Raw genomic sequence first — 15,054 nt, forward strand, 5'->3', positions numbered from 1 at the left:
GCCATCTGCATTGCTCCACACCTATGTTCCAGAGAATTCTACCAGAGCTATCTGACTAGCAGCAGCTGAGAATACTGAACTGACCTAATTAATCAGCTGCACTGGATACAGTGAGCATGGCTAGATTTGCCTGGCACCAGCAAATGCAGCCACGCTGGCTAAAGTGAGACAAGCTAAATTTACCTAACAAAGACACAGACAGCTCTACTGAACACAGTGAGCCAGCACTAAATCTATTTAATCCTAGCACCTATCTAGGAAGGTGCTACATACAATAAATTATTTATTATTTATTTATTTATTATTTATTTAAATATTTGGTATATTAGCATGATGGTCAGTGGGTCGAATGTTCCTTACAATTGTGATCATTGGGAAGAGTCCCCCTTTACAGATATCCAAAAAGATTGCTATCACTAGTAACTTATCGGAGAGGCAGAAATTGCTAATTGCCTAAGGAACCCCTAGCAACATCTGGTTGAGAGAGGCTGAAGTAGATTGTGGATAGTGATTGAATAGATGTGTAATATTTCTTCTATGGCAAACAAGAATGTAGATATACTACATGAAGTGGAAAGGTGGCAAAAAGACATGGTAGGTCTTATCTCTGTTTATACATGTATAGCATATACTGTAAAACTGAGCATCTTCTGCAACCATATAATAGTAATAGTTCCTAATTATCCACTCTAGTTCATATTTTCATTTATTTCTATGCTTATTATAAGTGAAGCATGAAAGCTGCAATTGCTGCTCTCCTGAAAATGCTAATTACCTAGCTGCTACAATGGCCCTCTTGAGTACGTTAAGTCACTGATCTGGAAAAAGTATGTAGGCAGGTGCCTTACATTGTTTTTGTCTGTGTTGTACTGCAATATGCTATGATTATTTCACTGTTACGTTATACAATTAAGTGTATCTGGTGGTGCCTCCAGGATAGAAAAGAGTTAACTTTGCTGCCCAGTTTCTTGGGTTTTCATGGTGCCACCCCCTACTGGTGGCCTTTAAATACACAGAAGAGAAGTTGGTTGTTCCTTGCATATAAACCAGAGAGGAAGTAATCAACAACATGATGTTTATCTGTGCACAGACACCGACTCCCTCTTACATGAATGTGAATAATCGGAGTAAAAGATGGCTTCAGCTCCTGTTCTCCACCTGTGGAGAACTCCTCAGATGTGTTTAATCCTTTTCTGAGCTGAATCGCAGAGGTCTCTATGATTAAGCCCCAAGAAGGGGGAAATGCATCTGAGGAGTTCTCTACTGGTGGAGAGCAGGAACTGAAGCCATCTTTTACTCAACTTATTCACATTCCTGCAAAAGGGAGCCAGTGTCTGTGTGCAGACAGCCACAATTTTGTTGAAGTCTAATAGAGCCTGACAAGTCAATCCTGTCTGTCTTGCACCAGTCACTCAGGAGAAGTGATGCCTTAACGCCATACCCTGTGTTTAGGCATATATCTCTGGCAGCCTACAAGGACATGAGTACTTCGCCTCTTCAGGTCTCCACAGTAAACTCCACCCACAAGCATGCAGATAGTAATTTTTACCTTTCTCTCATATTTCTGATCTTCATAACCGTTCCAGGTCAAGGACTGAGAAATATTAATTCCAGAATGTCTGCATAACAACAGCCCAACAAACTTTTTTTGCTTGTAGGTGTCACTTTGAGTACAGCCATAGGCTCCACCTTACCGTGCACTCTACTGTAACATGCTATGGTGCTCAGTATCGATACCTAATATCCTACATGCCAAATCCATTGGCATGTTGCATTACCAATGAGCCCAGAAGAAGTTCTATGCATATCTGTACTATAGAAGGGCTTCAGTAATGCAAAACACAGTGTCCCAATGTAAATCCTTTGTTTACGTGATCAGCAGAATAATAAAAATTAGCACATAATACTGTTCAGTATTTTTATGCACAGGGAAACTGAAATAATGGAATGCGGTTGTTAGATATATATTATTCTGGGGAGAACATGAAATTTATTGATTTCCTGCAACTTTCCAAATTTCATACCTAGGAGGGAGCTGAATTTTAGAAATTTGTTCTGCTGTGAATGAAATGCATTAGTAAGTTAGATGAATTGGTATGAAGTACCTAGAATTATTGAAGATTGATTAAATAGAAGCAGTCATGACTAATGCCCATATTTGCACCCACTGTGTTCTCAGTCACAGATTTCAAGTTCTAAACAGTAATGTTTTACAGGAACCTAGTGTAGAGAATGTGCTGAATAATTGTCTGTTTATGATTTATTACCTTAGGCACAGTGAGTAATGTCTATTTGGGACAAGCTCTTGACAAGACAGGATAAATGTCTTTTAGTTACCTATGAGAAGATTTGACAGAACAAATAATGTGCATTAATAGCCCTTATCCTTTTTTTATATTAAATTGCCATTATCCTCTGCACACCAGTGGATATTTCCAGCAAGGTTGATAGTGGAATTTCATGTACAAAAAATTCATATCTGCTGTCTCCCTGAATATCTCAACAACAGCATGATGTTGCAGTAGTAGACACTGGAAAATATGATGTGGTAATATTAGCCCTTGTACACACGGTCGGACATTCTGACAACCAAATCCGTTGGATTTTGTCCGACGGATTTTGTCCGAAACTGTTGCATACACACGGTCGGACAAAGTTGTCGGAAAATCCGATTGTACATAACGTGATGACGTTATTTCGTTACGACAGGACTACGTTCAGGCTAGTAGCCAATAGCTTTGGTCTAGGAATTTGATCTGAGCATGCGTGGCACTTTGTCCGTCTGAGTAGGCTACACATGATCGGAGTATGTCTGATTTGTAGCATTTTGTCAGAAAATTTTACCGGCAAGTTGGAAAAGTTGGTCTGTCGGATATTCAGACGGAAACAGTCCAATGGAGACCACTCTCCGACCGTGTGTACAAGGGCTTAGAGTTTAGGAATGTGTCAGGAGGTGGTACAGTGAATATTTGGAAAAATAATTAATTATGAAATGTGTGGCATTGTGCAAATCAACCGCATAATGTTAGGGAAACTGATATGACCATTGACCAGTTGCACAGAAAAGGAAAAGGCTTTACAAGCAGACGTTGGGCAATTAAAATATGTGAACATTTTTTTTACTTTAAAATGTACTTTAAATTAACTATCTATTAGGCAAAACAGAAATCACATTTTTTAATGGATCTCGGAAAGGCAGCGGTAGACATAGATGGAAAATTTAATTTTGTAAAAAGAAAAAAAAAAACAATTTAGTTATAGTGAAACTGACTCAGCAAGTAACATGGGTAGAAAAACACATACCGTACACTGCTCATTAAATGTAGAACAGTGTGTAAATATATCCCATCAGCATTCAAATCTGTGCTCCCACACTACTACTATACATTATACATACAGTAGTTTTTCTGCAACAGATTGGACATCAACTAACTTTTTTGGAATTACTGATATCTGATATCTGCTATGGGTTACTCTTTATTAATTTATGTGTAAGGAAACAGTTAGGGGCACTATTTTAAGCTCACATCTGAGATTATCTCTGTGATCCACATATATTTGCTTATACTTTCTTGTCAAGGTCTGGTTCTGGTGAGCCACGTGGTGTTTTATTAAGCAAGTCAAAATTCAGCTCAAGATTTAGCAAGCCATGCAATATACAGAAATATCAGTATTCTGCCATTAGGTTGGATTATACATGAAGAGATTTGAACTTGTATTTACTAAAGCTGGAGGGTGCAAAATCTGATGCAAATCTGCATAGACACCAATCAGCTTCCAGGTTTTATTGCCAAAGCTTAATTGAACAAGCTAACGTTAGAAGCTGATTGGTTACCATGGACAGTTGCACCAGGATTGTGAGTGCACCAGTTTTAGTAAATCTACCCCTGTGTGTGTCCATTCCCTCCACTCAGGTGTCAGATTACACTCAGATGTCTGTGCTGTGCAGTGTGTGACCCCAGATCCTCGCCCCCTGCCTTCTGGAAACTCAGAAATACCCTTTGATCTGTGGGTTACAGATAAATAAACAGGTAAAGGTGTGTATCACCTGAGCTCAGTCATTGCAGTGGGCTTATACAAGGGTGTATGATCACTTTCAAGACACTGATAGCATCAAGTTATACATATTTTTTTCTTCTGCATCAGAAAAGGCTTATATCATTTTAGACTAAAAAAATATAACCCTTCTGACAGAGAACAGGTCTGACGCTGATTGCCATGGTGATATCATCATTCACACTCGATACACAAAGACAATACTTCTTGATTACTCTGGAAATGTTTGTATGTGAATGTGCAGTATTTTTTTGTCTATGTACTGTATAGCTAGCTTAAAGTGGACCCTCTTTCAAATCTCTTTTTCTGCTTGTGATCCAAACAGGGATATTCCAGCACACTTCTGGTTACATCAGAGGATTGGCTGTGAGCTACCAGATGTAATTTATTTACCCCTGTAGAAAACCCACAAGTTTCCTTTGACACCACTATAGAAATGTATATATATATATATATATATATATATATATATATATATATATATATATATATATATATATATATATATATATATATATACCCTGTTTCCCCTAAAATAAGACCTAGTGTGATTGTCGGTGATAGCTGCAATAAAAGCCCTACCCCCCAAATAAGCCCTAGTTAAAGTCCTTGTAGGTCTTCTTTTCAGGGTAGGGCTTATTTTTGAGGAAACAGAGTAGGGCTTATTTGGGTGGTAGGGCTTATATTGCAGCCAACACGGACAATCACGCTAGGTCTTATTTTAGGGGAAACAGGGTATATATATATATATATATATATATATATATATATATATATATATATATATATATATATATATATATACACAGTGCCTTGCGAAAGTATTCAGCCCCCTTGAACTTTTCAACCTTTTGCCACATTTCAGGCTTCAAACATAAAGATATAAAATTAAATTTTTTTGTGAAGAATCACCAACAAGTGGGACACAATTGTGAAGTGGAACGAAATCTATTGGATATTTTAAACTTTTTTATCAAATAAAAAACTGAAAAGTGGTGCGTGCAAAATTATTCGGCCCCTTTATTTTCAGTGCAGCAAACTCACTCCAGAAGTTCAGCGAGGATCTCTGAATGATCCAATGTTGTCCTAAATGACTGATGGTGATAAATAGAATCCACCTGTGTGTAATTAAGTCTCTGTATAAATGCACCTGCTCTGTGAAAGTCTAAGGGTTCTGTTGAAAGCGCAGAGAGCATCATGAAGACCAAGGAACACACCAGGCAGGTCCATAATACTGTTGTGGAGAAGTTTAAAGCCGGATTTGGATACAAAACGATTTCCCAAGCTTTAAACATCCCAAGGAGCACTGTGCAAGCAATAATTTTGAAATGGAAGGAGTATCAGACAACTGCAAATCTACCAAGACCTGGCCGTCCCTCTAAACTTTCAGCTCAGACAAGGAGAAGACTGATCAGAGATGCAGCCAAGAGGCCCATGATCACTCTGGATGAACTTCAGAGAACTACAGCTGAGGTGGGAGAGTGTGTCCATAGGACAACAATCAGTCGTACACTGCACAAATCTCGCCTTTATGGAAGAGTGGCAAGAAGAAAGCCATTTCTCAAAGATATCCATAAAAAGTCTTGTCTAAAGTTTGCCACAAGCCACCTGGGAGACACACCAAACATGTGGAAGAAGGTGCTCTGGTCAGATGAAACCAAAATCAAACTTTTTGCCCACAATGCAAAACGATATGTTCGGCGTAAAAGCAACACAGCTCATCACCCTCAACACACCATCCCCACTGTCAAACATGGTGGTGGCAGCATCATGATTTGGGCCTGCTTTTCTTCAACAGGGACAGGGAAGATGGTTAAAATTGAAGGGAAGGTGGATGCAGCCAAATACAGGACCATTCTGGATGAAAACCTGTTGGAGTCTGCAAAAGACCTGAAACTGGGACGGAGATTTATCTTCCAACAAGACAATGATCCCAAACATACAGCAAAATCTACAAAGGAATGGTTCACAAATAAACGTATCCAGGTGTTAGAATGGCCAAGTCAAAGTCCAGACGTGAATCCAATCGAGAATCTGTGGAAAGAGCTGAAAACTATTGTTCACAAACGCTCTCCATCCAACCTCACTGAGCTTGAGCTGTTTTGCAAGGAAGAATGGGCAAGGGGGCCGAATAATTTTCCACGCCCCACTTTTCATTTTTTTACTAGTTAAAAAAGTTTAAAATATCCAATAGATTTCGTTCCACTTCACAATTGTGTCACACTTGTTGGTGATTCTTCACAAAAAATTAAAATTTTATATCTTTATGTTTGAAGCCTGAAATGTGGCAAAAGGTTGAAAAGTTCAAGGGGCTGAATACTTTCGCAAGGCACTGTATATATATATATATATATATTTTTTTTTAATCTTGATAAATAAAAAGATATATGTTGTATACATACTGTATATACTGCCTGTACCAATGTAGCTCTTGACTTTCTTATTTGCAACAATAGCTTTGTTGTATGTATTTTTAGTTTATTAAGTATTTATTTGAGCTCTAAGGTCCTATATGACTTTCACATATAGGTTTACATTTTTGTACTTAAAGTGATACTAAACACACACTATTTAATTTACATTATCCCTTCTATCGCGGTATATGTATGATGGCACTGTAATCACTTTATTTTAAAAAATAAATTAAATTTCTTTTTTCCTAATTGATATCCAGTTGTCACATGGCCCAGATCTTTCCCAGCCTGTCTGCAGGGAAACAGTAGCATTAGGAGCTTCTAATCCTCTGTAATATTACGCCCCTATTGTGTTTAACTGGTTAGTGGACATGGAGGAGAAGGGAGGAAGTGGGCTGTCATTTACCACTGTGTGTACACTCAGATGTGATAGAGAGAAAATGCTTGGGGTAGAAATACACTGAAAACTGAGCATGTGCACTATCTGCCAACACTGCTCTGCAAAATCCCCAACTGCAGTGGGGACATAGGCAGAAGAGGGAGATAGAGAGCAGCAGGATCAACCAGGTTTTTTTGGAGAATAGAGAAAATGAATCCCATAGTGACTGTGTGAGTATGAACAGCATGAATGCAACATTTATTGAAAGTTTATGACACTTTAAGGAATAACTGTTCTACAATACTTTTTTTTTGCAGGTGGTTCATTCTGGTGCCTCCTTGATATAGTTCCGATAAAAAATGAGAAGGGTGAAGTGGTCCTATTCTTGGCTTCCCACAAAGACATCTCAAACACCAAAAGTAATCTGTCATCAGACAGCTTCAAACCCACAGGTGAGAGACAGAAACATACTGCAGATTCAAATGCTATATGCATGTATTTACTTATTAATCATTGAATACGTGTTATGTATTGTCAACTAGAATGTTGCAAAAGGATAGTAAGTAAGAATGTCTCTGTATTTGGCTCTTTCAGACTTGCGGGTGTATGTTTTCAAGCATGTTAAGCCATCTTGGGTTGCTTTGCCTATCCTGTTTGCTATGGATGTATTAGGAGGGCAAGTTGAAAGAGAGTGGCAGGTTCAGTTTTAAACCTATTGAAGAAGGATTAAGATGCAGTGGGAATGCAGAGACAACCCATTTGAATCTTGTTACCTTGCTTTTGTGCAGGTTTATTCCTGAATTTTTTTCTCTTCCTAATTTGTTCTCCCTACTCTTCCGCTCCTTGTAAAATTAATGGAAATAACTCCTAACAAGTTTATCTGCAAGCACTGCCATGGTGCAAGACTTACAGTGAAACTAAAGAAAAAAAAAAGTGAGTGATCGGTATTGGTCCATTCACCACTGAAGCATACATTCACTGTCCAGTGCAGCTGAGGCTGCAGAGAAAAGGATTGGGGCATTTATATCCTCATTTAATTTTTCTGTCTCAAAAGTGACATCAGGGGTCCTAGACTTTCAGGTTTAGACCCCTGATATTTCACCAAAGTTCCCCCTCCCCCCAACAGGGCAGTTGAAAAATGTAAAAATAAATAAATAGTTTCTAATAAAAATAAAAATAAAAGTAAAAAAATATAAGATTCTAAAAAATAATTTAAAAACATTAAGAAAAAATCGCTATTGGCCCATTCACCACTGAAGCATACATTCAGTGTCCAGTGCAGCTGAGGCTACAGAGAAGGGGATTGCGGCATTTATATCTTAATTTCCCTTTTCTGCCTCAAAAGTCACATCGGGGGTCCGTGAATTTCAGGTTTAGACCCCTGATATTTTACCAAAGAACAAAGAACCCCCCCCCCCCCCAACAGGGCAGTTGAAAAATGTAAAAATAAATAAATAAATAAAAAGTTTCTAATAAAAATGTAAAAAACTATTTAAAAAAAAATGTAAAATTCTAAAAAATGATTGAAAAAAAATAAGAACCTGTTCAAATGTGATTTCCTTTCTGAAGAGCAGTCAGCATTTGGATCTCTCTTCATTTGACAGCCAGTGAGGAGGCATATTACCTCCTCACCGCCTGCTTTAACCCTACACTAGTGCACCACAACCATGTTCGCGGGGTGCTTGCAGAGCAGTGCCATTCACTTATATTGGTCTTGTTTGATGGGGGTATACTTTCTGCCATGGCTGTGAAGCATAGCATTGCGGCTGTGGCATTTTAATGAAAATATCAATTGATGTTTTTGGAAAGGGGGTGCCCTATCAAGTAAGCTGTACAGAGCCCCATGATTTCTAATAGCAGCCCTGGGTTTAATAGACCTTTAAGCTTATCTTTACAAAGGCTACACCCTCCAAACCTTGAAAATGTAAAATTCACATAAATGTTGTTAAGATAGGGGACAAGACACTTTTACCTTTAGTTCTCCAAAGATGCTAGCTTTTGCTCATATGATATATAAAACATGATGTGTGTGTTGAAAATACTAAGGTCAGACAGAACATTCTACATATAAACTGCTTATCTATCCTGAATCCTATTTTAAGAACGGATCTCTTTATTTTCACCATGTACTTCTTTGAAAAGGCGTTCAGGTAATTTTTTTCTAATGCCCCGTTTATCCTCTATTATGTCTTATTGTTAAGTAATATTAATTAGAATTTAGAAAACAATTTTCTTCTTAGCCATTATGCATTATTACTGTGATTTACACAGTATTATACATTATTTCTATGTATATACAAGTTTAGCATTCTTTAATGATTAAACGCTGAATAGAAAGCAATTACGTTAATTCCATATTTACTTTAGCTTGCCTTTCACAAAAAAAAAAGTGACTTCTTAATTCTGTGTTTTAAAAGAAAGAAAAGACAGGACTGAAGTTGTCATCATGAAGTTATGATTGTACTAATAATACAGTAAAGCGGCAGTGAATAGCATGGCTCAGCTACAGCCATGGGAACAATACAATGGTATCATTAAAAATAGACTTGCAAGGGACAGTGTTGCTTTGGCAAGTATGATCTGTAATCTGATTAGCAGCTCTTGACTCCCTAGTGTACCATTCCTGAATGTTTAAGATGGTGCGAGGATCAGCGGTTTAGCTGAAGAAGTCTATTTCTTGTAGTAGCTGTGGATCTATTGCGTCCATGGAAAATACACAGAAGACAATCACACAATTTATAAGCTGACAAGGCACATAGATACGACGGCATCAAATCCTCTTGGCACTTATCTCTTTCCTTCATAAAGCTCACTTGTAAATGTCTGAGCCTGTTCCTGTCACTGTACGGTCTAGTTCCCTGGTTAGTTCATCTGTCATGGCAGGACAATCATTTTCAATCATCATCTCTTAAGTGCCTGCTCACAGTGGGACTGCACTTTGTCCAGGGCATACTTGCCAGAGTATAAAATTAAAGCTGAACTCCAGACAAGCAACTAAATACAAAGTTGGAATACCAAACAGTATTTTGAACCATTTTTTGTAATTTTATTCAGCCAAACTTATATAGTTACATAGTTAGTCTGGTTTAAATAAGACACAAGTCCATATAGGTCAACCAATAAAAGGGGAGAAAAAAGCCTATATGCACAATCCTATAATCACAGTTGATCCAGAGGAAGGCAAAAAACACCAGCAAAGCATGATCCAATTCACTCCAGCAGGGGAAAAAAAAACCTTTTCTGATATTTCCTGGATCAACTTTACCTATAAATGCAAAGTTATAGTTGGTCCAATAGTCAGGGAACACCCATAATATTATTAGCACCACATCCCAGGGAAGAAACATTTAACGTTACAGAAGAAAGAACAGGGATTTTCACGGTGCTTACAAAGACTCAAAGGTAGCTTTTTTCATATAATACAAAAGCAATATCGTGTTTATTAAGAAAATAACAATTTTATTCAAATACAAACGATAAAAGCGATTACACAAGCTTATTTAATAACAATGGGGTCCAAAGAAGCCATAAAAGAGATGATCTATGCACACTATCCCGACATGTTTCGCCGGTGGCTTCCTCAGGGGATGTGCAAGCTAATGAAATATCAAACAAAAAAATATAGTAAATACGATACCAGGCATTATCAAAGAATATCAATTTAAAACATACTAGAATATAGTCATAAGAAATGGCATTGAAAAGACCAGCTTTAGAGTAAGCGCTCACCCTCAGCCAAGACCCCAGCGATAAAATGACCCTCAGAGAAATGGTACATCCACCATCCGGACCCCCCAGAAATGGAATACGGCCGAATTAACAAACGGGGGGGCATAGAGGGAGGTAAAGGCCAAGCTAAAAATGGAAAGAAATATATACATCATAGTAGAGGGATAAGAGTATTAACATTGTGAAACTAATGTGGCTGAATCGCCCACAAAAGTAAAAGATAACCTGTAAAGGTTTAATTCAATACATGAATTAAAAGCCTGACTGGGCATACAGCCTCCATCAATTACTATGGTAAAAAGGCTAGACATTTAGTGGCTTATAAAAATCAGACAGCAGAATAGGTTAACAAGATCATCTGTAGGCAAAAGAAATATACTTACATAATAACAACAATCAATAAGTTTGTTGGGAATCAGACAACCATCATATATTGCACAGCACAGAGAGAATAAGACGCGGCCAGCCTAAAGGATATAAACCATACGCTATAACACTTTGGGGAAAAAGCTATATATACTATGTATACTATATATACTAAGATATACTATGTGTTTACACACAAGTGGAACCTGGAGAGATCAAACGTCCCCCCAGGTCCACTCTAAATTGCCGAAAGATTCGACCATAGTAAAGATAGAGAAATCCGATGTGATACTGAAATGGTTAATATGCATAAAGTGCAAATAATCCAAAGGTCAGTTTACCAAAATTATATTGTTAATATTGGTAAACTGACCTTTGGATTATTTGCACTTTATGCATATTAACCATTTCAGTATCACATCGGATTTCTCTATCTTTACTATGGTCGTATCTTTCGGCAATTTAGAGTGGACCTGGGGGGACGTTTGATCTCTCCAGGTTCCACTTGTGTGTAAACACATAGTATATCTTAGTATATATAGTATACATAATATATCTTGCTTTTTCCCCAAAGTGTTATAGCGTATGGTTTATATCCCTTAGGCTGGCCGCGTCTTATTCACTCTGTGCTGTGCAATATATGATGGTTGTCTGATTCCCAACAAACTTATTGATTGTTTTTATTATGTAAGTATATTTCTTTTGCCTACAGATGTTATCTTGTTAACCTATTCTGCTGTCTGATTTTTATAAGCCACTAAATGTCTAGCCTTTTTACCATAGTAATTGATGGAGGCTGTATGCCCAGTCAGGCTTTTAATTCATGTATTGAATTAAACCTTTACAGGTTATCTTTTACTTTTGTGGGCGATTCAGCCACATTAGTTTCACATTAATACTCTTACCCCTCTACTATAATATATATATTTCTTTCCATTTTTAGCTTGACCTTTACCTCCCTCTATGCCCCCCTGTTTGGTAATTCGGCCGTATTCCATTTCTGGGGGTCCGGATGGTGGATGTACCATTTCTCTGAGGGTCATTTTATCGCTGGGGTCTTGGCTGAGGGTGAGCGCTTATTCTAAAGCTGGTCTTTTCAATGCCATTTCTTATGACTATATTCTTGTATGTTTTAAATTGATATTCTTTGATAATGCCTGGTATCGTATTTACTATATTTTTTTGCTTGATATTTCATTAGCTTGCACATCCGCTGAGGAAGCCACCGGCGAAACATGTTGGGATAGTGTGCATAGATCATCTCTTTTATGGCTTCTTTGGACCCCATTGTTAATAAGCTTGTGTAATCACTTTTATCGTTTGTATTTGAATAAAATTGTTATTTTCTTAATAAACACAATATTGCTTTTGTATTATATGAAAAAAGCTACCTTTGAGTCTTTGTAAGCCCCGTGAAAATCCCTGTTCTTTCTTCTGTACTGTTAAATTTACCTATAAATGTTAGTTTCCTGTTATATTTTGTACCTTTAGGAAAGAATCCAGGCCTTTATAAATGTTAGTATCCAGTTACAGTGCCTTGAAAAGATATTTATACCCCTTGAAATGTTCCACATTTTGTCATGTTACAACCAAAAATGTGAATGTATTTTACTGGGATTTTATTTGATAGACCAACACAAAGTGGCACATAATTGTGAAATGGAAGGAAAATGATAAATGGTTTTCAATTTTTTTTACATATAAATATGTGAAAAGTGTGGGGTGCATTTGTATTCAGACCCCCTAAGTCAATACTTTGTAGAACCACCTTTCGCTGCAATTACAGCTGCAAGTCTTTTTGGATATGTCTCTACCAGCTTTGCACATCTAGAGAGTGACGATTTTGCCCACTCTTCTTTGCAAAATAGCTCAAGCTCTGTCAGATTGATGGAGAGTGTCTGTGAACAGCAATTTTCAAGTCTCACCACTGATTCTCAATTGGATTTAGGTCTGCACTTTGATTGGGCCATTCTAACACATGAATTGTAGCTCTGGCTGTATGTTTAGGGTTGTTGTCCTGCTGGAAGATGAACCTCCATTCCAGTCTCTTGCAGACTCTAGTAGGTTTTCTTCTAAGTTTGCCTTGTATTTGGCTTCATCCATCTTCCCATCAACTCTGACCAGCTTCCCTGTCCCTGCTGAAGAAAAGCATCCCCGAAACATGATGCTGCCACCACCATGTTTCATGGTGGGGATGGTGTGTTCAGGGTGATGTGCAGTGTTAGTTTTCTGCCACACATAGCATTTTGCTTTTAGGCCAAAAAGTTAAATGTTGGTCTCATCTGACCAGAGCACCTTCTTCCACATGTTTGTCCCCCAAATAACATCTTGCAAACTGAAAATGGGACTTCTTATGGCTTTCTTTCAACAATGGCTTTTTTCTTGCCACTCTTCCATAAAGGCCAGATTTGTGGAGTGCACAACTAATTGTTGTCCTGTGGACAGATTCTCCCAGCTGAGCTGTGGATCTCTGCAGCTCCTCCAGAGTTACCATGGGCCTCTTGGTTGCTTCTCTGATTAATGCACTTCTTGCCCGGCCTGTCAGTTTAGGTGGACGGCCATGTCTTGGTAGGTTTGCAGTTGTGCCATACTCTTTCCATTTTCAGATGATGGATTGAACAGTGAGATGTTCAAAGCTTGGGATATTTTTTATAACCTAACTCTGTTTTAAACTACTCTACAACTTTATCACTGACTTGTCTGGTGTGTTCCATGGCCTTCATGATGCTGTTTGTTCACTAAGGTTCTCAAACAAACCTGTGAGGTTTTTACAGAACAGCTGTATTTCTACTGAGATTAAATTACACACAGGGGGACTCTATTTACTAATTTGGTGACTTTTGATGGCAATTGGTTTTACTACATTTTAATTAGGGGTATCAGAGTATAGAGGCTGAATACAAATGCACGCCACACTTTTCAGATATTTATTTATAAACAATTTAGAAAATCATTTAATGATTGTAGAGGAAACCAAGGAATATTTTTTTAATGGAAAATACAGATACATACACTAGTTGTATTATAAAGATATATTTAATGATTTTTTTTGATGCACACATAACTGATTTTTTTTTATATCAGTCTGAATTTCAGATTTAATTTGTAGGCCAGACAAAGCTCGACCTTGACAATAGACTGGCGGTAGTTATTGGACAGTTCTGCCATACTCCATGGAAACAGCCCACATTACATCAACATGACATAACACAATTACTTAACCATCTATATAGGTATGGTACACAACAAATTTACAAAATGAAATAATAAACAGACATTATCATACTACAGTTTTGATATAGTATAGGTATGAAAGTTTTACGATAGGGAAACTTGAAAATACAGGTCTACTACATGCAATGCAGATAGGTCATTCCCAAAATGACTTTTGGTCACCAGGATCCTAATGCAGATCTAAACCCCAAAACAAAAATGTAATATTATGGAGCTTACTAGTCTTTTAATGCAGTGGTATTATTATTATTTTCACATTTTTTCTTTCATTTTAACCTACTAATCCTGCAAATACAATAACACAGTTCTTGTCTCCGGATGGCTACACCTGGACTTCAAACATGTCTGCATTTGTTCACCCCCATTACATTGGCAGTGGGGAGATTAGTAGTTTAGGGCGGCACAGTGGTGTAGTGGTTAGCACTCTCACCTAGCAGTAAAAAGGGTTGCTGGTTCATATCCCAACCTCGACACTACCTGCCTGGAGTTTGCATGTTCTCCCTGTGTCTGCGTGGGTTTCCTCCAGGTACTCCGGTTTCCTCCCACACGCCAAAGACCTGCAGGTAGGTTAATTGGCTTCTATCCAAAATTGGCCCTAGTATATGAATGGGAACCTTGGATTGTGGGCTCTTTGAGGTTAGGGACCGATGTGAGTGTGCATTGTACAGGGATAGGGACAATTGTAGACACTCACTCAGGTTGAACTGGATGGACTGGTGTCTTTATTCAACCTTACTAACTATGTAACTATGTAAGTTTACAGCAGGATGATAATGCTTTCAGCTCAGCTCACAGTAAGGCTCCATTCGCACTACTGTAGCACAGGGGTAGACATCACGCATATATGTGTTTTTGTGCATTGTCACATTTTGCGTG

The 15,054-nt window shown here is 37.9% G+C and overlaps 1 protein-coding gene across 1 annotated transcript in view; it reads left to right on the forward strand.

Annotated features, from left to right (window-relative positions):
* The window catches only part of LOC143924231 (voltage-gated delayed rectifier potassium channel KCNH8-like), a 712,305-nt gene that overhangs the window by 411,899 nt on the left and 285,352 nt on the right, over positions 1–15,054 (forward strand). The window contains exon 3 of the mRNA XM_077448423.1: positions 7,167–7,301. Coding sequence (XP_077304549.1) covers positions 7,167–7,301 — 135 coding nt within the window. The remainder of the gene's footprint in view (positions 1–7,166; positions 7,302–15,054) is intronic.

Source organism: Lithobates pipiens, unplaced genomic scaffold (assembly GCF_037356315.1).
Source record: "Lithobates pipiens isolate NorthernLeopardFrog02 unplaced genomic scaffold, aLitPip1_a1.2 Scaffold_22, whole genome shotgun sequence".
Taxonomy (NCBI): domain Eukaryota; kingdom Metazoa; phylum Chordata; class Amphibia; order Anura; family Ranidae; genus Lithobates; species Lithobates pipiens.